Source organism: Haliotis rubra, unplaced genomic scaffold (genome assembly GCF_003918875.1).
Source record: "Haliotis rubra isolate DU_JTF1 unplaced genomic scaffold, ASM391887v1 Scf25, whole genome shotgun sequence".
In the NCBI taxonomy this organism is placed as follows: domain Eukaryota; kingdom Metazoa; phylum Mollusca; class Gastropoda; order Lepetellida; family Haliotidae; genus Haliotis; species Haliotis rubra.
The window spans coordinates 2,611,873-2,639,044 of record NW_025766558.1 but is presented as its reverse complement, the minus strand read 5'-3'; the positions used below and the strand labels follow the sequence as shown (position 1 = coordinate 2,639,044).

The window sequence follows — 27,172 nt, the reverse complement described above, 5'->3', positions numbered from 1 at the left end:
TTCAACATTGCCCTTTCCTTGTTAGACGTCACAGCAGATACATTTAAGGACTCCAAAGCACTACCCCATATGTTCTTAGCAGATCAAAAGGCTTCTGATTGGTGGATTATAGCTTTAGACTTAACAACACTTCTGGCAATACCTCTTGGTGTCGCCGTTTTCAGCTTCGTCAAAATTTTTCAATACGCCCGCACGTTTGGCGACTTGAAGAACGTCAACTGCCGTACTACCAGGTACATCCGCCAGGCCATGAGCATACTCATTATCGGAATCATATACATGCTAACGTTCCTCCCGGTAGTAGTGACCCAGATGGTCCTCAAGTCGCGCACTGCGGCCAGCTATGTTGACAGTGTCATCAGCCTCACCGCCTTGTTCATCAACTACATCTACATGGCCCTGAAACTGCCTTTGTTCTTCGGCCTGTTCAGGTCGTATCGGGAATCAGTCACCCAGATTCTCTGCTGTTCCAAAAGAAGAGTTCATGACGTAAATGAAATGAAAGTGTACACCTCTGATCAACATACAACAGAAGCACAACCAACTCATAACAGTGAATAGTTGTTCATGGGGATCCTGGCAATAGTCCTAATGGTAGTCCAGGCGAAGGATCGGGTGGTTTGTGTGTCTGACTTGGTTGACTCGCGCCCGGCTATGCACTCGCTCTTCATGTTATCCACCATGTCCATTAATTACAACCCTGTGAGATTTAATATGGATGTCTTCGATGTTGTCAGTGTTGTTATGCCCTTGGACATTTCTGGCGGTCCTTTAGCTGACTTCTCAAAGCATCATTCAAGAATATGTTAAACATGTGGTGAACATATGGCTTGCTTGTTTGTTTGTACACAATGAATATATGACCAAAACATACTGTGACTTTTAAGGAACCAGGCAGACCTGGCTTAGAACTCCAAAACATTTTCTCTGATATCCCCTAAACAATGTTAACCTTCCAGGGCAGTAGTTGTAACGTTGTCCCAGTGATGACAGAGCCAAGATCATGGATTATAACAGCGGAATATCTAGATATTAAAAGAACAGTCAACCATTCTTTGCATCGCCAAGTAATGCAACAATCAACTGCAGTGTCTAGTCCAACTGTGCCACCAAGTTCCCATAACTAATCTATAGTGCAGTTCTACCTGCCCCTGACAACTAACAGGAGGAGGGCATAACCTTTCATCACAGGAGTTATAACGCCTCTGTGATAACATGAAGTGTCTGCTTGGTGTAATAAGAACGCCTGAAGATATATACCAATGGTGAAATCCGGTAGGTACTTGCCTGACAAACAAAGAATCTTAATCAGGACAGATCCGGGATTCAAACCTGTGGTCCAAGGGTTCTGGCATACCAAGGACAACTCTTCAATGTGAATGGTGCCACCTCCAACAACTTGGCCACTCTGGTCTCCTCACACCACATAAACAATCTGCATCAAACTACTTTGTGATCACCTCAATGTGCAAATATTAATAACAGGAAAAGCATTTGTGTAAAAAAACAAAACATTTATTCTTGAACAATACAAGTCAAAATGGCCAAATGCTCCAGGTGGTATGTTCCTATGTTAATTTACACTGAACATTGTCGATTGTGTGATGTTAAAGATACACAATCATGTAATTCCCTTGATTATTCAAATAATTAATTAGTGCCTTTTGATTATATATGAAACCGACATGGTTAAATGTTCACATTTCTCATAACTACAATAGTATTATTGTATTGACATAAATAAACCTCTTATCAACATAACACAGGAGCAGGTGATTTATATTGATCATACAAGACATTGGTTTGCTTCTTTGCTGGGAGAATATTGCACTAGTAAACATTGATATGTGGTCAACACAAACAAAGAAAACACATATAATATCAGCACTTGATCTGAACCACAGACACGGACTGGAGGTATATCAACATGGACAGAACATACACAGCAGTTAACTGCAGAATTCCTGCTTCTTTCATCAATATCACTTCCCTGTTGTAAAAACTAGGAAGTGCATCTCATAAAAATGTATGTATGTGTTGAGTGTGTGGCTTTTGTGTATGTATGTGTTGAGTGTGTGGCTTCTATGTATGTAGGTGTTGAGTGTGTGGCGTCTGTGTATGTAGGTAATGGGTGTAAGGCTTCTGTGTATGTAGGTGTTGAGTGTGTGGCTTCTGTGTATGTAGGTAATGAGTGTGTGGCTTCTGTGTATGTAGGTGTTGAGCTTCTGTGTGGTTGAGTGTCTGTGTATGTAGGTGTTGAGTGTGTGGCTTCTGTGTATGTAGGTGTTGAGTGTGTGGCTTCTGTGTATGTAGGTGTTGAGTGTGTGGCTTCTGTGTATGTAGGTGTTGAGTGTGTGACTTCTGTGTATGTAGGTAATGAGTGTGTGGCTTCTGTGTATGTAGGTGTTGAATGCACGGTGTGTGTGGCTTCTGTGTATGTAGGTGTTGAATGCATGGCTTCTGTGTATGTAGGTGAATATTGAGTAGGTTTAGCACAGCTTCTGTGTATGTAGGTGTTGAATGCATGGCTTCTGTGTATGTAGGTTTTGAATGCATGGCTTCTGTGTATGTAGGTGTTGAATACATGGCTTCTGTGTATGTAGGTTTTGAATACATGGCTTCTGTGTATGTAGGTTTTGAATACATGGCTTCTGTGTATGTAGGTGTTGAATACATGGCTTCTGTGTATGTAGGTGTTGAATGCATGGCTTCTGTGTATGTAGGTGTTGAATGCACGGCTTCTGCGTATGTAGGTATTGAATGCATGGCTTCTGTATATGTAGGTGTTGAATGCACGGCTTCTGTGTATGTAGGTATGTAGGTGTTGAAACATGGCTTCTGTGTATGTAGGTGTTTAGAATACATGGCTTCTGTGTATGTAGGTATTGAATGCATGGCTTCTGTATATGTAGGTGTTGAATACATGGCTTCTGTGTATGTAGATGTTGAATACATGGCTTCTGTGTATGTAGGTGTTGAATACATGGCTTCTGTGTATGTAGGTGTTGAATACATGGCTTCTGTATATGTAGGTGTTGAGTGCATGTTTCTGTGTATGTAGGTGTTGAATACATGGCTTCTGTGTATGTAGGTGTTGAATACATGGCTTCTGTGTATGTAGGTGTAATTGAATGCATGGCTTCTGTGTATGTAGGTGTTGAATACATGGCTTCTGTGTATGTAGGTGTTGAATGCATGTTTCTGTGTATGTAGGTGTTGAATACATGGCTTTGGTGAATGCCGGCACTGAATGTGTGGCTTCTATACACAAAGGCAACAGAAACCTAAAGGTATCCACAATGTGTGGCATGTAAAGTACCTCTATATGGGAGTCTTTTCTAAATGGACATTCTGCTTCTACAGACTAACTTGTAAAGAACTGTCAATAATAAAATACTTTTGATAAATGTAAAACTAGTTTTTGTACTGTTAACACCAACAAATTAGAGAATTCAAACACATGTGTTGCAAACATTGTGATTCCCCTACACAGATGCAAGGGCTACACAAAGTACGTTACCAACATTCAGTCATCCCTGTGAACAGTTACACTCATAATAATCTGAGCAATAAGTGAGCTTGAACATACATGAATAGTTGCAGTACATCCAATATATTTCACTGCAGAATCTTGATTGAATAAATAACAAAGGGTTATGATACAATGTCACAGTAAGGTGATGGGGAATTACATAATGCAAATGATCACCGTTCACTAGGAGAAACATAAAACCAAACCGTTATAACAGAAGCAAGAACATGCAGCTGTGTACAGAGTCCTTGTGCTACTGTGTGCTGTGGTATGTTTTCGTGTAATGTGCCCACAATACAGTTGTGTAGTGGGCAGATTGCATTCTAGAGGCAAATGAGTTGAATTGCCCCCAAAACATAAACATTAACACAAGCAGTAACATAAAACACCAGAAACAGATGACAAATCCTTTCAGAAGTATACCAACCTATCCTATTACGATACCATATGTGATAAAAAGCCTTAATGTTGAAATTTAAAAATATTCAACAACAATTTATCTTGCGCAAAACAAGCTGCTTTATTATCTGTTGTAAAACTGTTACCTAATGTTGGACCTGAAATCTATATGAATAGAAACAGGGTACTCATGATAGCAGTATTTCCTGCAGCTGCATATTCACTATAAAAGATGTGAACTCCCCGATTACTTTTATGAAAAAACCAAACCCTTTTAATCTCGCCTTAAAATCTATTTACAAAAAAGAGAGAATAAAGTTGTGTAACTCAAACAGACCTCCATCTTTTGATTTATAAAGGTACAGATGTGCTATTTTCATGTCATATTTGGCATTCAAATAAACAATATGTTTGCACAACATAGACGGTACACATACATAGCACCTTGTGTGTGTTTTGATCTGATCAATGTACATATGCTTGGAGTCAATGTCAAGGGCTGTATACAATCTGAACACTGCTGGAAGACACACACACACACACACACATACATACATCAGCTGTTCCATAGAGAATCTCCCCTCGCTGTATCAACACCACCAATCAGATTTCCAACACATTACTTATAACAGTTCACAAATACTAATAAGAAAACTAGTGTTTTGTACTGAAGACTACAGATGGCAACAACAGGCCTGTCAACGATCAGTTTGTCATAATGCTGATGTAAAGATTGAAAAAAGTGGCTGTTGTGTCAAATACTGGGCACCCTGCAGGAGGCAGTTTCTTCATCAGCACAAAGAAGTTTCCCTCAGCTTCAATAACAAAATACTACACCTACCTTTGTAGGTCATTATACTGAACTAACAACAAGTCACTGAGAATGGTTTTACATGGGTCAACAAATCAGCTACAGCCAAATATATAAATATCAAATTGTATATAGTTCATATGTCCTATTCTGACAGCTTGTATTAAGAAATATGTCATAACAAACGACTTCATGCGTTAAATAGACGTGTTATCTACTGCATGTTGTATCAAAAGCAAGCCTATGTTCTATTGCCAAAAGGTCTCTCACTATCTGAACACTCAACTGACAAGGGTCTCACATAAACGATTCAAAAACCGAGATAAAACATATACAAACCAATTTCTTCTGCGATTACAAGAAACAAGAAGAATCATTTCTGTTTAGTACTACAGTACACTTCATAATAGAATGACTGACTGACTGAGTTTTGGTTTCGCCGCTTTTAGCAATATTCCAGCAACATCACGGCCGGGGACACCAGAAATGGGCTTCACTTCATAATAGAACTATGTATACAATGTCACTTGTCATGAAGAACTCTCCACCTGTGTATTGAGGAGGAGCAGTGTTAAGGGATACAATGAATAGATCTTTATTTTCATCCTTCTCTTGTTTATACGTTTTTGTCTTCAAGATGACCATGCTCAAATTGTTCAAAAGTGAAAACATACAGAGAAAAATTTATATGGATATGTATTTTGATTTGTCACATTGCAAGAGCTATTTGTGGAAATCTACAGCTAAATATTTCTACTTAGCCTCACAACAAATTACCAAGAGATTTGGTAAAACAAGAAACCATATGCATCACGATCTTACACTGCTCTGCATCATCATCATCATCATACATCAAGATCCCCGCCTGTCAGTCAAGTGTTCTTAGTTAAACACCTCAAAATACTACCTAACCAAAAAGCGATAATGATTTTGAGCCAAGAACAATAAGCTTGGCCAAGTCAGATTTGTCATTGTCTCTACAATACATGCAACAATTCAGCTACTGAGTAGGACCTGAGGGAAACATTGCACCTTCCACCTGTACCACCTAACATGTCTTAAGGATCCTCCGTATGTAATTTTTGGTAAAAATCTCTGTCGTAATACTGTAGAATATAACACATACATGGTTATGGCTGACATCATGCAATAAGATGTACAAAACACCTCGTATCATGATGCATAGGACACCTATATCAGTTGGTAAAATAAATATAATCAAGCAGATACATTAGCAAGATACATGCAAACAGATTCAATTATGGTATGTCTATATTTGTACCATTTAATGCGTATGTACGTTCATCTTTCTACTAGAAGCATGTAAACTGAAACGTCATTTTGAAGAATTAGGAATCCTTAATAAAAATTATGATAGATATATTAAAGCTCCAGTCTAACACTACATAACATAGATGTCTTTTGACGTGTATATACAAGAATGCTGAGGAAATACATAGCAACAACACAATTACAATTTGCATAGATTGATTAAAAAGTATGAAAATATCAGCTTCAACACCTAACATCACGACACTTTTATACCTTTGCAGATGTGAACCATATTCCATACTGACTTGTCTTCAATATATATTCTCAAAGCATAATTGCACATATGTAAGATATGATGGTATATAAATTATCTTCGGACTAGCACTTCATCTCATGAGAAAATAAGTTGCAACATAAGTAGGTTAAAGCATCTTCATTACTGCCATGACATCCAAGGCTGGACTTGACTCTTCCCTGGTTTGATGTTGCTGTGTCAGTCAATCATGAATTCTAAATCTACTAAGTGAGTCCAAAAGAATATAAACAACGCTGACATACCAAGTTTCATCACAGGCTGAATCTGGGATTTGAACAACGGGCCACCAATACACCCAAAACATTCTAATACAATATGCTACTTACATCCAATGTTTGTCAAATAGTGACTTTGTTAAGACTACATATATATGAATATCAGGATTGATGACACACTAGTTCAGGTGCATGGAAAGTATTAGTAGTGCTTCATTCACAGAGCACACTTTGTTGTACCCTTCCTGGATCATCTGATATCTCTGCACTTTCTGTCTGAACAATACCCTCAAAAATATAGGACGTAGCTCTGTTTAATTTGACTAATCCTAATGAAATAATAATAGAAAATTGATATGGAAGTAATAATTGAAAACATTAAATATTCTAATATATGAAAATATAAATCTTATGATTAAAACATTATTTCATCTAGTACTACATGGCATGGACTTATCTGTCATCAATGGCAAGTAGACAATGTGACCAAGCAAAACAAGGATTGACAAATTTGAAAGAAAACAATACGAAAAATAGAATGACACTATTTGATTTGGCACAAAAAACAACTGATAGTCATATTAATGAAATGTGACTATTTGTCACAGTTAAACAGCTTAACTAACTATAACAAACACATATGATGTTCCAAAGCACACGTTCATATATATTACCAAGTTCACTAAAAAAATAATTCACCATTATTCCTAATCAATCCAAAAGATTTTAATGCCATATCTTCAACAGATCAAATGTATTTAACGTAGAAGTACCGATGCAGTGTAACAATGTATTGTAGGTATGCTTTAATAGGTAGTTTACTGACATATACTGAATGTCTTCAACCAACAGGACAAGGTAACACTATTAACACATATTTTCATGACCAGCTGATGGAAGTAACCGATGACTTAAATCACTTTGACAATACACATCTGTCATAATCTTGGAGTAATATATGATGATATGAATAAATGTGTTTTATTTGTGGTTACTACTGTGGGGTATATGCAGTAGTTTTAGGCGATATGCAAAACAAAATAAATATTGCTCTAGCTACACAATGTACAACACCTGAGAAAACCGATACTAACTGCAGAGATGCCAACCCCAAAGTGTTGCAAATAGTAGTTTCAAGGATCAACATTAGTAGTTTGACCAAAAAATTAGTAGTCAACTAAATACTTAAAATCATGATGGATTCTGAGAAAGATCTGACACTAATCAAGAATAAATTTCACATGCCTCCAACAGCAGATTTCCAAATAATCAGTATTACATTTCTTCTTGCCGTCTCTTTTTTTGTGAAAATGTATTTAATTGACAAAAATATGTTCATGTCTATACATCCAGTTTTAATGAATTTTCTTCAAATTTCGAAGAATTTCTAGCGTAATCGTAAAGGCATAGTTTGAGGCTAAAATTCGTAACGACTACAATAAAATCGTAGAAGTTGGCATCTCTGCTAACTGGGAAACAAGGCTACTCTAAAACTCCAGACTTCAATAACTGGGACTTTCAGTTGTTACTCAACAACAAACATTTATTGCTCAAGGGTAAGAACTGGCTCATTATTCTCTTTACTGTAACATATCTCAAGTTGACTGTGTCTAGTTTTATAATTCATGTTTTTCCCGGTAAAATGTCTCTTAGAGGTCATTTTGGGTAGACAAACATGATACAGTCAAATGTTCTTAAATAGGACAACAGTTTACAACCAAGCAGTGAGCTTCTTGAACACAACTATTAGGAAGAGTATATATGGTTAGAAATAAATAATGACAAGTCCTCGCACAGATGCCCCAGAAGGAACATTATGATCCACTTCCAACACGTTGATCACACGGGTCAGAAAGTATAAGAGGTCACTTCTTATTCTTTGACTTGGGGCTTCCTGGAGGGGTGAAGATGGTGGGGTTTGGGGTGCTGGATTTCGGGGCTGAAGACTTCCTATTCCTCATGGACCATCGTCGAGGAGACCGCACCATCTTGGAGTCAGTCTCATCCATGTCAGTTCCAGACTCGCTTCCTGCAATCAGCAATAACGGTTATACTACACTGCAAACCGATACAATGGTTAAACTACACTTTCAACAAAGACAATTTTGATCCACATCAGTCAAATGCAGTTCTTTTATGAATTATCAATATGAATATTAGCTTCGTAACCCAATTTACAAATGACTGACTTAAGAACAGATTTCTCTTCAAACAATTTAGAATTGTAACAATAAACAGATGATGTTTTATCATTTAATAATTCACATTTTTGTGGAATAAATTCAATGAACAAAGTTTAAGGATACCATAACAAGCATGCTTCAGTAGCAATCAGATGTGAGTAAAACATGCTGTCAAACAAAATCAAACTAAACTTAAGTTGAAACTAGTCAAATGCTGCATGCCAAAAACTGAGCCTGCAAAGTGTCCCTGATTTATTGTTACTGTTTTGGTCCTACCATGTAGAGTGACTTGTACCTGACTGGAGAACAAGTCACATCACAAATACACAGAAACATCCCCAGCTACAACTAAAATATGCAGTAATTAAGAAATACAACTAAACGTAACACATATACATGCATGTGACTGTTACATTCTCAAAGATGTGCAACTTCAACTGAGAACAAGAGTCAAATGATAAACTAATGCAGAGAAACTGAAAATATAGCAAACTCCGTTGAAAATTCAAGGTAATTATGACTTACCATTGCCATCCCAAAGTGAAAGCATGATTCAGGGGAAAAAGTAGACTTTTGCTCAACCAACACCACTTGCAGAAACCTGTCTCTCAATACTGATAAACAACCCCATAGGTGGCATGCAGAAACCTCCCATTTGTCAACAATAATTAATTATCCAGTGTCCAGGGTATTATGTCTCAGTTCTCCTCTGATACATTACCCATTTGCTAATTTAACAGTGTTTTCAAACTGACAAAGTCCAGTCACACTGTACACATTATTCTGAAACAAGTAGCCCTCATGTACATGATCAGCCCTCATGTTTGTCAATTTTCAAAAGTCACAGACCGTTATTTATATTACCCCCTAGTCACAGTGATAAAATCTGTTCTAACGACATCAATTTTGGAGGATATACATCTAAAACATTATGGAACATCTACAACAAAAGATTTCACTTTTGTATAAATTTTGATGTGTTAGGCTCAGAATGTTTTACTTAAACCTGTTACATATCAGCTTGCTTAGCCCAGCTTGGCCGTGATTTGTGATAGTGGTAGTATGTTAGACCCATGTTAATAAAGTGTTTCATATAAATATCATGTGCTAATTTGTCAGTACTATAGGTGGAAATGACTGAAACGAAGCAATGGTGGTGAGTACAAGTATTCCTGCTGCATGGAGATATGACACACTGAATATTCAGGACAACGCCTCAGATGCGATCCACCTCCAGAAACCAAGCATTTGTCAATACTGACTTACTTCCCCTTATGTCAACTGCACAAGACACGCAGATAACACTTTGAAATAATTGACAATTCATACCTTGGAGATACAATTTAAATAAATTTCAAGAGAACAATCTGAATTTTAAGCAATAATTCTATATAATAAGGAATAATTCTCCACAAAATGGAAGAGATTCTGCATCTGTCATTTTCTACAGCTTCACGTTTTTCCTTCAAATTGCATATGTGATGTGTCTGAGAACAAAAGTGATTAATATTCTACAAAGCATACTCCCCGATAGACGTCAAAACACAATGAAACTGCAAATGGTGTTAGCTGGGCAAGAATAAGTGACATAACACATTGTCATTCTGTGTGCTTTGGGTTAACATGGCCTGGCACAGCACTGTCCAGTCATACACCCAGATGCAGAGTGGAATCACTGATCAAGGATCATTCATTTCAACAAGCAGCTCATGGCCTTTGATGGATTCATTCATTTCAGCAAACAGCTCATGGACTGTGACGAGTGTAGAAAGAACTCAAACAGGTCGCAGGACTTAAGTAATGAATCAAACAGTTTGAAATTGTCCAGGACTCACTATGTGAACAAATCCCCAACCCGAGGAATAAGTCGAATCCATGAACTATATAAAGAAGCGCGCGGTAATGTAGAGGAGGGAGCACCTAGCCCTGTGTCAAACATAATATAAAACAAATCAACACAACTGAGGATGACAGCTAACTACACCATGCAACAGGGGTTTTAGTGGTGTCTTGGGGACTGATTCAGGAGATCGAATGCCAACACTTTCTGTTTCAATGGATTACAAAAATAGCATTGAAATGTTTTGTTTCCTGACATTTAACTTCAGTGATCATGTGGCATGTAAAAGTACAAGAAGAACCTGGCAGAGACATCCCATTACGTGTATAGAATGTATGCTCAAGAAAGTTATGTAATGTAATGAAAGTCTCCAAAATAATGTAAAAATTCCATGTTATGATATTAATAAGCAGTTGTTAAACAGTAGTAAGCCTGATAACCTGAACGGTGCAACATGAAACTGTCAACACACTTCTCCTCAGAAATAACTACAATGATGGAATGAAAAACCGAAATTGTGTAATTTACAGTTCAAAGATTGAGCAAACTAAACCTAATACTTGGTATCTTGTAATATTTTCTGCTGTTCATCACTGAACAGATGACCGAAAACAGGTGTGGTTACTTGTTATACCTTCCAGTCATGTTTCTATCTGAATTCTTTCTGAAGGAGAAGTGGCATACAGTCACAAGAACCCAATCTAAACCACCATCACTTTGATGCAGCAACTACAAAAAGGAAGAAAAACAATAATCAACAAATCAAAATGGCTGTGAAACAAAACAAAGCTCCACTCTGGCACTTGACGCAAGACTGACAACAACTGATCAAACAGTGACAACCAAAGTCTAGCTAGGGACAGGCCGGTAAATAGCATCCCGTCATCCACACTTGCTCAATTAGGACAAACTACCTCCTCACTACAATGTATCAAAGTCATTGCTGTTGGAGCGTTGCCGTCGGAAACCAGATGGCCAGAATATGGCACCTGGTGCCGTGTGGTGATGGTGAGCTACAAATCAATAAACGCTAGTCAGCATCAATGGTATACAGCAGTTATAACATAGCAGGGCAATAGTTGGTTTCAGCAACTCTCCTCGTAGCATCTAATCGTTACTATGGTTCATCCTGTAATTCAATAAAAACTTTGTCGGATGTGACCAGTTCTACTTGAGCCAAAACTACCCCTGTACAAAACTGTATCTTCATTCCATGCTTGCATAAATCTTTGACAAGGATAGTATTTTCAACAATGACATTAACATAAAAACCTAAAGTTAATAAAATCAAGAGTAAATTTTCAAGTCTTCAATAAACATTTTCGTAAAAAAAAAACTGCATGAAAAACTGACTAATGGTTAATAGCTCATAACTGTTTCTAGTTTCAATTAAAAAACTGATTATTACTTAAACAGAAACAGTGACAGGAAAGTAATATTTAAGTTAGGAAAAAACCCAACTTAGTTCTCATGTGGTGAAAAAACAAGACATGTTGCATATGAAATATTTTATTTTATCTCACTGTTTTCTTACAAAAATCCCAGTAATAACCATTATTGATACAAAGCCACACAAGCACTGTGCAAAGGTTAATGTTATCATACATGATTTATATAAAATCTCACAATCAAAATCACAGATAAGGTTTGGTATTTTAACAGTCATACAATCTTAAAATACATTCAAATGGACCAGGGATCTCAGACTCATCCAGGCAAGGATTATTCTGAATTGAGTTAATTACAACCTGTTACAAAATGTAAAGATATGTAACTCAGGATATATGCCTACAATATGGCTGTGAAACATTCATACTGACACATACACTCACTAGTTGATGTCCTCAGAGAAACATCGGACCAGGATGAAGGGTCATCTGATATCAGAGTAATGTTTACAAGATTAATGTTCCCTCCTAACATTCATCCTTGAAATGTACAGTGACACTGACGTTATTATTATTACAAGTCTGAAGTTACCCCTCCTGATAATTACTCACATGAACATCAGCCGAGACGTACTTGTCTTCTTATTCATTTGCTGTGTTATAGCTACACGTGAATGATTTTCATACTGAATTATTAATTTCATGAAAGAACCATTAACAAAAAATACAACAAATATAACAAGGATAACTGTGCATAGACGGTGTTGAAGATAGTTCATGATCGCTAACATATCACCTCAAATTACACTGTGCACGCAGTGTATGGAACAGCTCTGTCTGTGTGTTCACCATTCTTGCCATGTCTGTACATGACATGTGTAATAGCAACAGTAGGTTATGATATATCTACTGAGCCAAGGCCCTGGGCCCCGTTCCTCAAAGAGATCGTAGCGCTACGACAGTCGTAAGTCTATGTTAAAGTATGGGAGTTACGACTGTCGTAGTGCTACGATCGCTTTGAGGAACGGGGCCCTGGGCTGGCATTACCCTCAACCATCTCTAGCTTGTCTAAACTGTTTGTTGCTGAACGCTGCACTCACCAATATTCACACCAAGCCATCATGGCTTTCAACAACTGAATCTGGACCACGCCAACTGCTGGTTGATATGAACACTGTATCAGATTGTTTAAGGAAAATCACACACAACCACCAAGTCATCTCACCATCAGAACCAATTTAGCTGCCTCTTACATCAAGCAACAAGCTGAGAAATTAGTATAACACGGGGTAACAAGGTGTTGACTATCCTGATAACTAAATCTAACATGATCTTGAAAGTAACATATTCTTGAGATCTTTCTGGACAAAATCTTCTGTATTTTTAAGAGAACAAAATTACAGAATAACTTCCCATCTTTCAAGGCTTCAATGTGTCAAATAAAGGCCACTACCACTGCACTTAACGTCTAGTAAAATATCTTTGCTAAGATATACACAAATATATATAGCACCATGCTAAAAGTGTTGCAAGAAACATGACTGATGCTGTATTTGAGCCGAGATGGCCGTTATGTATTTGGATAAAATCTTTAACACTGTTTACATTCAAAAATAAATTTTGGTATAGGATCATATTTTAGGGGTTACTTTTTCACCTGGCACCTACAGGAAATAGGTGGAGCAGACGACATCTTGTATACATTGGAGATGAAATCATGGCTGCTGTCAGAAGAGAATTGACCTTCAGGTTGAATGAAAGGTTTATATTTTTGAAACAGAGTGGAGAAAAAAATTGCAACATTGCTAAGATTTTGGGGATACACGAATCTTCTGTCTCAAGAGTTTCAAAGAAGTTTTCTGCCTGCGGTTCAGTAGAGAACAAGGCCAGAAGTGGGAGGCCTAAGTGTCTGACAGGGAAGTGATCACCGACTTAATCGTATAGTGCAAGGTAATCGTAGGCGGTCTTTGACAGATTTGACTCATGAATAAAATAATGTATACAAACAGGTATTATCTAAAAAAACTGTTCAAACAAGACTTCATTTCTATGGTTTTCGAAAATGTGCCATTCAGAAAACTATCACAATTTCTAAGGTGAACAGAAGAAAGAGGATTGCTTGGTGTAAGAATAAGAAACATTTTTTCTCTGATGAAACTCAGGTGGTGATTGGAAAGAACAAGTCTGTATATGTTTGGAAAAATTTGATGAGAAGTGGAGACCCAAGTGTCAGAACGCACTGAAGGTACCAGCTTGGATTAGCTGTATGTTTTGCTGGGGGCATTACGAAGGATGGTGTTGGAACACTTGTGCCAGTTGAGGGTTCCCTGAACTCACAGAAGTATACTGAACTCATTGATGAACATTTATGGCCTGTTGTGACCAAAGTGTTTGGAAATAATGAATTTATTTTCCAAGATGACAATGCTACACCCCATAGGTCAAGACTGACTGCTGATTGGAAAACAGCTAACAGCCACCTACTTTTGATTGGCCTGCACAATCTCTAGACCTCAACATAATAGTGAGTGAGTATGGTTTTACGCCGCTTTTAGCAATATTACGGCGGGGGATACCAGAAATGGGCTTCAGACATTGTACCCACCTCAACATAATAGAACGTGTGGAAATGTGACAAGAAACCGCCGTCCTCTAAACACACCAAGACCTCATAGACTGTGTAACTAGGATCTGGCAAAGCCGGACTCCAGTGTATATATCTAGTTTATACAAGTCATTTCCATGGAGATTGAGGAGTGTAGGGATTCAGAGAGGTTATATCACCAAATATTAGTCAAAACAAGGTAAGAAAAACAGTTGTTAAAGTTGTATTCATTGCTTGAAAATTTCAGATGAGAACCTCTATGTAGAGCGGCAGCCATTTTTCTTGCAACACTTTGGCATAGTGCTGTATATATAGTGGTTCAAGTATGGGAACTTAGTACTCTGGAAAATGTATGCAAACATACTGACAAAACATAGGTTTCCGTAACATGTTTTGCAGGTGTATTGATAAATAATCATTACTATATGGTGCATATATATCAATAGTGCCTGGTAACAAAACAGTAAATGTCTGACATGATACTTTCATGACAACAGTCTAAATATCCACAACTATAGAAAAACCACCATAACATAGTGTATTCCTAAACAAAGCTATCATTGGTTCTTGGCCCCAAACCAAACAAATTTGGCTGCTCCTTGTCAAGGTCAGCAAATACAGTGTTCAGGAAGCTATGTATCTCTGCAGAACCCAGGTACCACTCTACCCTATGTTGTGCAGGTCAGGCTACTCTTAGTAGCCACAGAAAACCTGTCTACAACACTCTGTCAAACATATGCTCAGTTGGTATGCTAAGTTCACTAAGTATAGAGTAGGTTTCACCACCCTTAAATCTTTTCTTGTCTTATAACTCTTTCTTTCAAAATGACACAGTTGTAACTTGTGAGGTTGTTATAGAAACTGTTTTAAACAAGGAATAAAATCAGTATGGTCCTAACCAAAACAAGCTGCTTACATCTACTGTTTTTTTAAACAGGGGTTGACTCTTCAGAAAATACATAACACATTGAACTAAGAGTTCTGTAAGAAACACAAACAAAGGACCTGTAATTGTAAGTTAATGTGACGAAGAAATGCCACATTGACCAGTATTTCAGTTGTATCACAGCATGTCAAGTAATGTCTGAGGAAAGCCCAAAGTGACATTTAGGTCTTACATAATCACCACTCTGGTTAAACAAACAGGCAGATAGGGTACAGACAAACCTATCATCATAATCAGGGCGACTATAGGAATCAATCCCATGATCGCAAACAGGACACAATTCTACACACTGAATAGAACAGCCTGAACTAGGCATCCTCTGGTGGTATATACAAAACCCAGAATGAGAATTTGTTGTTGCTTTTTTCACATCTTGTCCTAATCAGAAATGATCAAAGATACACCTAACCCTTCTGTTTATCTTAACAGATATATCCAGAGACTGGAGTGTCACTTCTATAAATTTGACAAAGCCTGACAAATATCTGTGATCAACATGATATACTCCCACATGCAAGGATGACTGAACTCAGAGAATGGATAAGAATGCTGTCTTGTAACACTACATTTTATCTTCTATTCTGAATACTGATCACCAACAGATGAGATACATGTGATTTTGTTTGAACAGTAGTGTTTTAATCTGAGGAAAAGAAAAACAAATATTTTCCCAAAATATTAAGAAATTTTAAGATGTTAACAAGATTAAAGCTGATGGTCTCACAAAACTCAAACAAGACATGTAACATGTAGCTGTGACAAAATAGTGTCTTGATATGTGACACAACCGAAACAAGATACTTTACTGTTCATGATGGCCAATGTGATTGAAGCTGGGTGAAACAGAAATTGATACCAGAATAATCCATGTTCCCCGACAACGTTCACCCCAGACATAATTCAGACCAGAGGTTTCAAACATCTCTTATGTTACTTTGCACCTGTAAATATATTGACAATGTAATGCCTGTGAGGATGGATGGATGAAGAAATGAATATTGCACATAATGCTGAATCAGCAACTTTTCAATCATTTGGAGAGCTACCTTCTATCACTTGATGATTTTCATTGAAAAACATACATCATTCATCTAACTATTATATCCTTATTTTAATCATTATAATGTCCATCGTCACCATTAAACATATCACAAGATCAGTGAACAAAGAGGGGACAAATTATATTAGAGGAAAATGAATTATATCCAATTCCATTCACTGTCCATTTCAATGTGTTTTCCCAGTTTCTTTGGTGTTCAACTGGGTTAATGTCAACACTGTAATAATTCACCTATTTCATCCTGATTGCTGTAGCTTCTGTGGGTGTTCTGTAAGAAAATGTATTGCTTTTACTTTCAGGATACAGCTAAATTCTAGAACTCAAATGTGTGGATTCACCGACTGTGTCAAACTCACTCCAGACCTCACTAATGCTTACTTTATTTAATGTTATCTTAGCCTGGTTGATTAGCACTGGAGGATTCGATTACTTGGTTGTCTCTTCCAACATTAAAAAATAACTACACAAGTCAGGAAATTAATGCTATTTTTCCCCCAAAAGAGACAATTATACATGTCATGCAGATTCATAAACCCCTGACAATTATTGGTAAGTAATTCTCAAAGTACTCAAAGATGCCGTGGCAGTTAGCATGGAATCACAATGGTGAATTATTACAACTTTAGCCCAAGCAGAAATAGAAATGTTCAAACACCTTCAACATTGAGTTGAGGAAGCTGAGTTTCTGGTAGAAACAAAGTAAGGTCCCTCTGATGATGTCTTATTTGTCTACAGTGTACACAGGGCAAATATTCACATAATTCTTGCAAGTAGAAAACCTAGACTGTCAAGATAGCTGCCTCCCCTTGAAGCCACTTCCCTGCACGCAGCTTCGCTTCAAGCTACTGCCCTTGATGCCATTTTCCTTGAAGATATTCAGTTGAAGCCATTTTCCTTGAAGCCATTCCTCTTTGAGCTGTTCTGCTTCTGAGTCTTGAGGCAAACAGAACACTTGCATCAGTACATCAGGCCAGTTCATTCCACGAGGTATCAAGAGGATTGTCTTCTGAAACATGTTTCCATGTCTGCATAGTGAACCAATGTGTATGGAACATGTCATCCATATGGCTGGACAAGACATTTCCATGTAGGTGGACAAGTTGTCACCTGTGGTTTAGATGGCAAAATAGACTGACCCATACAGGGCAATGCCCACTACCCTTTCAGTATTATACAGAGGATGCCCGAGCTCCTCCACGATGTTGCTGTATCTGCCTGCTAGCTGCATGATGTTCCCACGATCTGTGAAGCTGCTACACGCCTGGGTACAGCTTGGAGAACTGGATGGCAAGTGTTGCTGTAAACTAAGTAGCTATAAGAATATGAGGTTATCTATTCCCTTCTGCCAGAGGGCAGACTGTGCCTTCCTACCTCGGCTGTGTTTCATCCCTGTAGGAGACACCTGGCCCACCGGTACTGATGGCTCGGGACTTGTCAGTTCAGTCAGGCTTGTGTTGCTGGTCTCAGAAGGAATTTGGTTGTCCAAAACTGAAACCAGGCAACATGGAATTTATTACACAAAGACTCCACCTGCAGACATGGGACATCATCCCTCTAACAGGAAGTGGACTGCCTCTCACATGACATCTACACCCCATGACATCTTCACCTAGTGGTAGTACTATCATAACAAATTACCGTGATGAACAAGATGGTATTCACTCCAACAAAGAATGATGGTGTGACCTCCAAGAAGAGAAAATTAGAAGAGAGAATTGAAAAAAATATGCTTTCATATTTTGTATCTGTAAATGGTATCACATGATAGCTCAAGCCTGAAGGATTGGTCCTTTCTATTCCAATAAACACAATAATGACTTGGGTTCTAAATAAATACAGGAAAATTCATATAGATGTGAAATCTTTGTATTCTTAAAGAAAGGCATTCATAAACTTTGAAAAAGTATAATCCCCAAACGGCTACAATCCAGAGCGACAGGAAACTTACTTGTTCCGTTATTTGGCAACACAGGAGCAAAGACATGGGCAGCGAAGTCCTCGAATGTGCTGTGTTCTGTGTGTTGTTGTATGATTGTCTCAAGGCACTTGGCACGTTCCTCATAACTTACGTCTGTCAAGGAAGCATGTATTCCAGTCTACACCTGGTACTGTAGCTCACCCTCCACTTATGCATGAGTCAGTGTATGCTGTTAAACACTAAGTCAGAGATCTTCCCATTCAAACCAGTACCTGAAGGCATGAGCAACACTCCCAGCACAAGCTAGGTCATGGTGCCTGACTTCCATTCTAGATGGTTCTCACATACAGCTGGGGGTACTGGGGGACCCTGAATCCCTACTATTGTTACAGCTTGCTTTCCTTAGGAAAATCTATACTAAACTTACAAAAGCAAGTTTTGTTTCATTTTGTATATAGAGAGATAAACATTATGGTGAGACTTTGATAGAACAGTTTTACCTTTCACGAATCTGAATTTCCACTGTACTATTTTCAGACCTGAGCAAAGTAAGACTGATAACATTGAGAAGCCATGTTTTAACTGAGATTGTTAGCTTTCCATTTCCCTTCATTTGACGGAATTCCCAGATGTGATATTGCTGGAATATTACTAAAAGCGTGGTAAAACCAAACTCAGTCACTCATTTCAAAGAAACAAACCCATCCTCCCATTATCTGATTACATTACTTATAGGACTGGTTTGCTTCAGACTCAACTCTGGTACATCTGAGCAATTAGTAGCAATTCCTGTGTGACACACATTTCTATAAGATGAACAACAATAAAAGCATCATTATTAGATGATGTACAAGGTCTAGGAAAGGATACAATGAGTGAAAGAAAGGCAGTTGTGAGCGTTTGACCCGACTGGCGTTGATTGCTGTGGCTCGGACTAGACCTGGGAGGACCAAGTGGTCCACTATTGCACCATCAAACAGAGGTCCAAAGTAGCCAACCTGCAACATTATACCCAACACAGTCAGGATTTCTGTACTTTCCATATTATTCTGGACCACTTAAAATACTTACTTACATACTTACATACATATTTACATACATACTTCAATAATTTTAACTCCCCAATGGACACACCAAAAGCCTTAAATAAACCATGTTTTACATCACCACAAGATTGTTCCCTTTCAGTATCATTAAGATAACAAGAAGACAAAGTCATCAATATCCCCCGCAATGGCAAAATACTCTTCATGATTATGTCTACGAGTTATGATTATGTCAAATATTTAGGTGTGTATATAGAAAAGTGGAAGGAGAGTATTGAAAGGTTTTTAAAGTTCTGCTCCAGAAAGCAGCACTATCACCAATTTCAGGCTAAGTCAAACTTGTTGCCATGGAAACGCCAAAAATATTTTACTCAGAATTCCAAAACTACCAAAATGCACCAGTACAACACCAGATCTATCTATGTGCCAAGTTTGGTGAAGAAATAGTGAACGGTTTTAGAGTTCAGCTCCGGAAAAGAGCACTACCACAATTTCAGGCTAAGTCAAACTTGTTGCCATGGAAACGCCAAAAATATTTTATTCAGAATTCCAAAACTACCAAAAGGCACCAGTACAACACCAGATCTATCTATGTGCCAAGTTTGGTGAAGAAATAGTGAACGGTTTTAGAGTTCAGCTCCGGAAAAGAGCACTACCACAATTTCAGGCTAAGTCAAACTTGTTGCCATGGAAACGCCAAAAATATTTTATTCAGAATTCCAAAACTACCAAAAGGCACCAGTACAACACCAGATCTATCTATGTGCCAAGTTTGGTGAAGAAATAGTGAATGGTTTTAGAGTTCTGCTCCAGAAAAGAGCACTACCACCAATTTCAGGCTAAGTGAAACTTCTTGCCATGGAAACGCCAAAAATATTTTATTCAGAAAACAAAAACTACCAAAAGCACCAATTCACCACCAGATCTATCTATGTGCCAAGTTTGGTGAAGAAATAGTGAACGGTTTTAGAGTCTGCTCAGGAAAAGAGCACTACCACTAATTTCAGTCAAAGTCGAACTTGTTGCCATGGAAACGCCAAAAATATTTAATTCAGAATTCCAAAACTACCAAAAGGCACCAGTACACCACCAGATCCATGTATGTGCCAAGTTTGGTGAAGAAATATTGAACGGTTTTAGAGTTCTGCTCCGGAAAAGACAAATGTGCACGGACGGACGCACGGACGCACGCACACACGGACGGAGTCCATTTTAATACCCCCCGAAAAACGCGTTGCGGTAGATAAAAACAATCTGCTCCAGAGCACTATGAATAAGGAAGGAATTTGTACACAGGTCAAGTCCCACCTCTTGTTTCCTGTTGATCTGTATCCTGTACAGACCATTAGGAAGGGGGTATATCACAATTATAACATCCCCAAACTCTGTGGGGATAATGCCACGTCGGTACTCCCGGACATGCTCCGACCAGATTATGTGAACCTCATCATTCCCTAAGTGACGCATCTGAAAACACAAAGTTGGACTGAGATAGAAGTCTAGTATCAAGGCTGTCATACTGGATATTACATTCAATTGTACACACATAGTTTGGATGCGACATTGTAATATAGTGTGTTTTGCAATGGGTAATAATGAACAAAATGGGAAAATAGCAATAGGTTATTGGTTGGGGAATATGAACAGAGTTACTGGATATTTTCAGTACATTTGTGTGAGTGAAAATATTCCATAACACATAAAGCAGTAATTTTCAACTATTCATCAGTGAAAGCTGAAGCACATTCCTTTCCAGATATCATGTACTTCACTAAACCACATCATACATTAATGTTTAGCATTGTCAATTACTTGGTGTTTCGCCATAAGGGACTGACCTTGATATGTCTGGACTCGTCGTTGCCGGAGGGTATCCGAGTGGACACATGGAACACCACCTCACACGTGGAGTTTGCATAGTATGGTGCTGTGTCCCCTGTGGTCTTGTTGGCCTGCAACCCACCTCGGAAACCCTGGTGTGTCTCCAGGTCCACCTGACACAGGCACAAACATTGCATGTACACTAACATTGTCATGTACGCTAACATTGTCATCTACACTAACATTGTCATGTACGCTAACATAACATTGTCATGTATGCTGACATTGTCACGTACGCTAACATTGTCACGCACGCTAACATTGTCACGTACGCTAACAGTGTCATGTACGCTAACATTGTCATGTACGCTAACATTGACACATACGCTAACATTGTCATGTACGCTAACATTACACTAACAATCAAGAATTGTTATGGACACAAGCACACAAACATTGAAATGTGCACGTAGGCAATCACTGTAGTTTTGTAATGTACTCACAAGGTATTGTTATGTACCCACAAAAGCATTGTATTTTAACTTGTAATGTGCATGCAGACACAATAATATCCCAACTTAACCCACTGAACATATTTGGCTTGCAACAGTGGATTAATTACACACTGATTTGTATTTATCTCATCTTCCTTGCAGGTAGAAAATATAGACAGTTAAAGAAAATTTCTGTTTGAAAGGACTTTATTTTTTAAGAAGCTGATATATTTACCTCCCATCCGAGGCCAGCTACGAACTCCTCAAATGCCTTGCTGGCACCTGAGTTTGAGAGGATGGATATCTTGTCTTCCTGGCCCTCTGCCACATAGATCACAGCTATCTTGTGTGTCTCACGACTGGGAAGAAAGATGTCATCAATAAAAATCAACAGCTATCTTGTGTGTCTCACAACTGTATGCATGTACAATGTATATGTGTTCATGTTCTAGTGACTGATGGCAACCCCTGTCCAAGATTCACACCACCACCAGTCCCAGCTATCTTGTGTGTCTCACAACCGTATGCACTTACAAGTGTTTATGTGTGACTCAACCACCAGTCTCAGCTATCTTGTGTCTCACAAGTCCCAGCTACTGCGCATACAAGTGTTCATGTTCTAGTGACTGAGGGCAACCCCTGTCCAAGATTCACACTACCACCAGTCCCAGCTATCTGCTATCTTGCGTACAAGTGTTCATGTTCTAGTGACTGAGGGATGGCAAGTCCCCCTGTCCAAGATTCACACAACCACCAGTCTCAGCTATCTTGTGTGTCTCACAACCGTATGCACGTACAAGTGTTCATGTTCTAGTGACTGAGGGCAACCCCTGTCCAAGATTCACACTACCACCAGTCTCAGCTATCTTGTGTGTCTCACAACCGTATGCACGTACAAGTGTTCATGTTCTAGTGACTGATGGCAACCCCTGTCCAAGATTCACACCACCACCAGTCTCAGCTATCTTGTGTGTCTCACAACCGTATGCAGGTACAAGTGTTCATGTTCTAGTGACTGAGGGCGACCCCTGTCCAAGATTCACACCACCACCAGTCCCTGCTCTCCAGACACCTTCTGTCCTGACCCTATTGCTCATCACACTTACCACATTTGATTATCCAGGTTCTTGAGTTCCCGGAGTAACTTGTCACTCTTCTTCATCAGGTCAAAGTGACATCTGGAAAAACACATTCACTATTTCACACACAAATACACATATAAAAAACAGATTAGGACTGTTTGATTCTTTCATATAACTATAGTTAATGTAACATTCACGTGACCAGAATTGATCTGGCATACCCTATCAGGGTCACATACACTAACAGAATCAATTTTACATCCCTACCTTAAACACCTAAAATCTTTTGCGTGAGTCTGATGAGGCATAAAGACCACCAGTGGGCTCATGCTCTATATACACAAGAATTTGGCCTGACTTTCTTAAAACCTTGACTAAAATGTGCTGACTCACAAAAACTAAGCAAATAAACAAATATACATGTCAAAAGTAGTGTTTCCTCTGACCAGAAATATGTAAATCGTTAAAAACAAACAAAACAGAACATGTACTGTCACTATCAATACCAAAAAATTTCCCATACTTAAATACTGTAATTTAAACCTGTTATATGTTCATTTGTTTTATTTTCTATGAAACTTAACAATCTGAGAAAATCAGAACAAATTTAATTCAGGTAAGATGAACAAACCTCTTCTCCCAGGAGAGTAGTCCCATCTGGTTGAGGACGAGGCGGCACATCTGGAAGGGGGAGACTGGATCCTGGATGTCGGCTGGCAGCTGGGGCTTGGCCAGCATGCTGAGGAGGGGAAGGTGGACAACATCATGTTTGTTCTTGCTGCATCACATTCACCAAACAACTCATTTCAGCACATAATATACTCAAACAATATTTTCAAATGTGAATAGGCTGTCCAAAGATCATTATATTGGTCACAGTTGTTTATGGTAAATATACGAAACTTCAACTTGAAAAGTACTGACAGTGGCCATTACTCTCTGCTTTTAACATTTAAATTAGTTATTACTGAAATCAACAGCGTATATAAAATATATATTGGTTATAGACACAAGTCATAATACACTTGTAACTCCTTTTAATGATGATTCCTTGTGCTGGTCAGGATCTGAGCCAGCAGTGATTACTGTTTGGTGAAACAATCAATGCTATGAACAACAAATTACAGTGAATTACGACACGTCTTGTTATCAAATCCACCATAACCAAGGTAAGACACAAAACATGACAACAGCTCAGGTATTACAATACTTGTTACAGTTGTCTTGAATAGAAATGTACAAAAAATAAATAGAAAGGTTGAAAAGAAAACTAAGCACATCACTTTAAAGAAGTACCGACCAGTGCATAAGCTCATAAAATAGAGTGCATTATATAAAAAAGTAGTCAGTGTCTCTTTAACAAATCTAGTAAAAATAACAAACATTAGACTAAAACTGCCTATAACAATTAGTCCTATTAAAAATATCTGATTTCAAAATAACCAATAAGAGGTGAAGAAATATTACAGGTCCTATTATTGAATAGACTCACAAAATAATGGAAAACTGTTCACATGTGTCTAACAACTTGCAAAGGGATGGAGATGTGTTTAAAATTAGTAGGTTAACATAAATGTGGGCATTAAATGTGATACTTCAGTTCCTTCATTCCTGCGAAGTGTGTGTGAGAGATTAATAGTGAACACAATAACACACAGCAAGGCTCATGGGCAACACAGTTACCTACCGATAACATCTATAAATCCTCAAATAATAACACCTGTAAGTGTACCAGGTAAATACTCACCATAGCTACAGAGGATCTAATCTAACCATGGGAGAAACCTTTTCCTGTGTAACGAATGCAGTAAGAGAGTAGTGTTACGTCAGTCTCAACTACCTAAGCCCATGAGCCATACTGGTTTTGGTTTCCATGATTTTGTAAGCTGACAGACACACTGAGAGGCTGGGGCTACTTCACTTACTGTCCCGACTCCAGCTGCCTGAACAAGAGCAACCAATCGTGCTGTTAGTAAACTCATGAAACAGGCAGGCATTCAGTAGAACTAAGAATACAACCGCTTCGGGTGCAACTTGGAGTTGGACATACTATGGTTAACACAACACAGACTTCTCAGGGGACTGGTACAGTCATGAAGATGTAAGCAACGAATTTGCATGTACTAAGGTTAAAACAGCATATAATTAGAAGTCTGTGGAATTGCATGCACCAATTTTGACAGGAGGTTATTAGAAGTCTTTGTGGAAATGTACATACAAAGTTCAAAAGAAGAAATGTTTAAGAGAGTTTGGTGAAGTAAAACATGTACAGCGGTCCTTGTTTCTATACACTGTTATCAGTTTTATCAGACTTAGCCAACTGTTGTGCCTGGTAGTTGACATCAAGTGATTGTTGCTATATGTGCGTCAAGTCAAACAAACATTAAGTGAAAAGTGAAAACAATTAGTTATATGGCATTCATATGGTACTGACATTTGGAAAACTGTGGACAAGTGTCTTATGAGTTCAGGATACAACTGTGACTGTGCTGATTTGGTGAATCAGTACTTAGTGTAATGTGCAACAGTGGACTGCCCTGATCAATCAAACAATCCTTTAGGACAGTCATGTTCAGTCAAATGTGAATTGTGCTACGTGCTGGACCAGATAATCAACAATGAATTTTTTGTGTGGAATTTAATATCTTTCAGGTTAATTTTTTGGGGTTATTTTATTTTTTAAAATATCCCAGACCTCTCTCCCCTCCCAGAATATGGTCACTAATTGTAATAGTTTCAGTAAGTTCCAATGAGTCATCACTGCTACTAATTGGTCCTGACACTCCAAGGTTACCAGTGCCTGATCTTTCTACAGACAGTCAGCAGCCTCTATAATGCATGCCTCGCAGGCCATCATCATCATCATCATCAATTTGTTTCAAATGAAAGTTTGTTAAAACTATCCATACTCCCCCACAACAGAAGCTGACAGATCACTATGATACAAACTCCCAACATCACAGATCAACTATCACTAACACTGGTACTTAGTAACTCTCATCACAGACCTCAAGCAAACCTTCGGCCTCATCACAGACTCCTACCAAACCCTCATCACAGACTCCTACCAAACCCTCATCACAGATGCCAACCAAACCCTCATCACAGACTCCTACCAAACCCTCACCACAGACTCCTACCAAACCCTCATCACAGACTCCTACCAAACTCTCATCACAGACTCCTAGCAAACCCTCATCACAGACTCCTACTCACCACAACCCTCACCCTCATCACAGACTCCTACTCCTACCAAACCCTCATCACACCCTCATCACAGACTCCTACCAAACCCCTCATCACAGACTCCTAGCAAACCCTCATCACAGACTCCTACCAAACCCTCATCACAGACTCCTACCAAACCCTCATCACAGACTCCTACCAAACCCTCATCACAGACTCCTACCAAACCCTCATCACAGACTCCTACCAAACCCTCACTCCTACCAAACCCTCACAGACTCCTACCAAACCCTCACCACACCCTCATCACAGACCCTACCAAACCCTCACCACAGACTCCTACCAAACCCTCACCACAGACAAACCCTACCAAACCCTCATCACAACCCTCATCACAGATGCCAACCAAACCCTCATCACAGACTCCTACCAAACCCTCATCACAGACTCCTACCAAACCCTCATCACAGACTCCTACCAAACCCTCATCACAGACTCCTACCAAACCCTCATCACAGACTCCTACATCACAGACTCCTACCAAACCCTCATCACAGACTCCTACCAAACCCTCATCACAGACTCCTACCAAACCCTCATCACAGACTCCTACCAAACCCTCATCACAGACTCCTACCAAACCCTCATCACAGACTCCTACCAAACCCTCATCACAGACTCCTACCAAACCCTCATCACAGATCCACAAAGTCTCCACACAACCCTCATCACAGACCCCAGACTCCCTGAAACTCACCTCATGTCAGACTTGTGTTTGTGGTAGTACTCCAACTCAGCAATTTTCTGCTGTAATACCATGTCTGTCATCATTGTCTCGGCCTGTTCACCAAGATCTTCTGGGATTGGTGCAGAGATATTCAGAGCGTTTCCCAGTCGGAGCAAACACTCGGGACTAGTATGACCAATATACCGCAGCAGCTGAAAGCAACACAAGGAAAAGTTGTGACACTGCAGAAATGAATAACGAAGATAAACATGAAACCATCCAGTTTTAACGAAGTCTTCCAATAGAGCCAATGATATACCAAAGTGTTAAT

The 27,172-nt window shown here is 38.7% G+C and overlaps 1 protein-coding gene and 1 long non-coding RNA gene across 3 annotated transcripts in view; one reads left to right on the top strand and one right to left on the bottom strand.

Annotated features, from left to right (window-relative positions):
* Window positions 1–2,071: 2,071 nt before the first annotated feature.
* On the top strand, window positions 2,072–3,004 carry LOC124279428. 2 transcript variants are annotated; one of them, XR_006899363.1, is made up of 5 exons: window positions 2,072–2,214; window positions 2,254–2,373; window positions 2,443–2,472; window positions 2,514–2,813; window positions 2,913–3,004. It is a non-coding gene; the product is annotated as an uncharacterized LOC124279428 (long non-coding RNA). The 2 variants fall into 2 exon arrangements; XR_006899362.1 differs by lacking the exons at window positions 2,072–2,214; window positions 2,254–2,373 and having other exon boundaries at window positions 2,393–2,472.
* The window catches only part of LOC124279425 (ral GTPase-activating protein subunit alpha-1-like), an 88,556-nt gene continuing 64,237 nt past the window's right edge, over window positions 2,854–27,172 (bottom strand). Inside the window, exons 42-52 of the mRNA XM_046715253.1 lie at window positions 26,872–27,053; window positions 24,854–24,871; window positions 23,560–23,667; window positions 22,953–23,024; window positions 22,082–22,205; window positions 21,370–21,525; window positions 20,840–20,998; window positions 19,356–19,483; window positions 18,516–18,631; window positions 17,939–18,055; window positions 2,854–8,574 (exon numbers count right to left, since the gene is read on the bottom strand). Coding sequence (XP_046571209.1) covers window positions 8,411–8,574; window positions 17,939–18,055; window positions 18,516–18,631; window positions 19,356–19,483; window positions 20,840–20,998; window positions 21,370–21,525; window positions 22,082–22,205; window positions 22,953–23,024; window positions 23,560–23,667; window positions 24,854–24,871; window positions 26,872–27,053 — 1,344 coding nt within the window. The 3' untranslated portion in view covers window positions 2,854–8,410. The remainder of the gene's footprint in view (window positions 8,575–17,938; window positions 18,056–18,515; window positions 18,632–19,355; window positions 19,484–20,839; window positions 20,999–21,369; window positions 21,526–22,081; window positions 22,206–22,952; window positions 23,025–23,559; window positions 23,668–24,853; window positions 24,872–26,871; window positions 27,054–27,172) is intronic.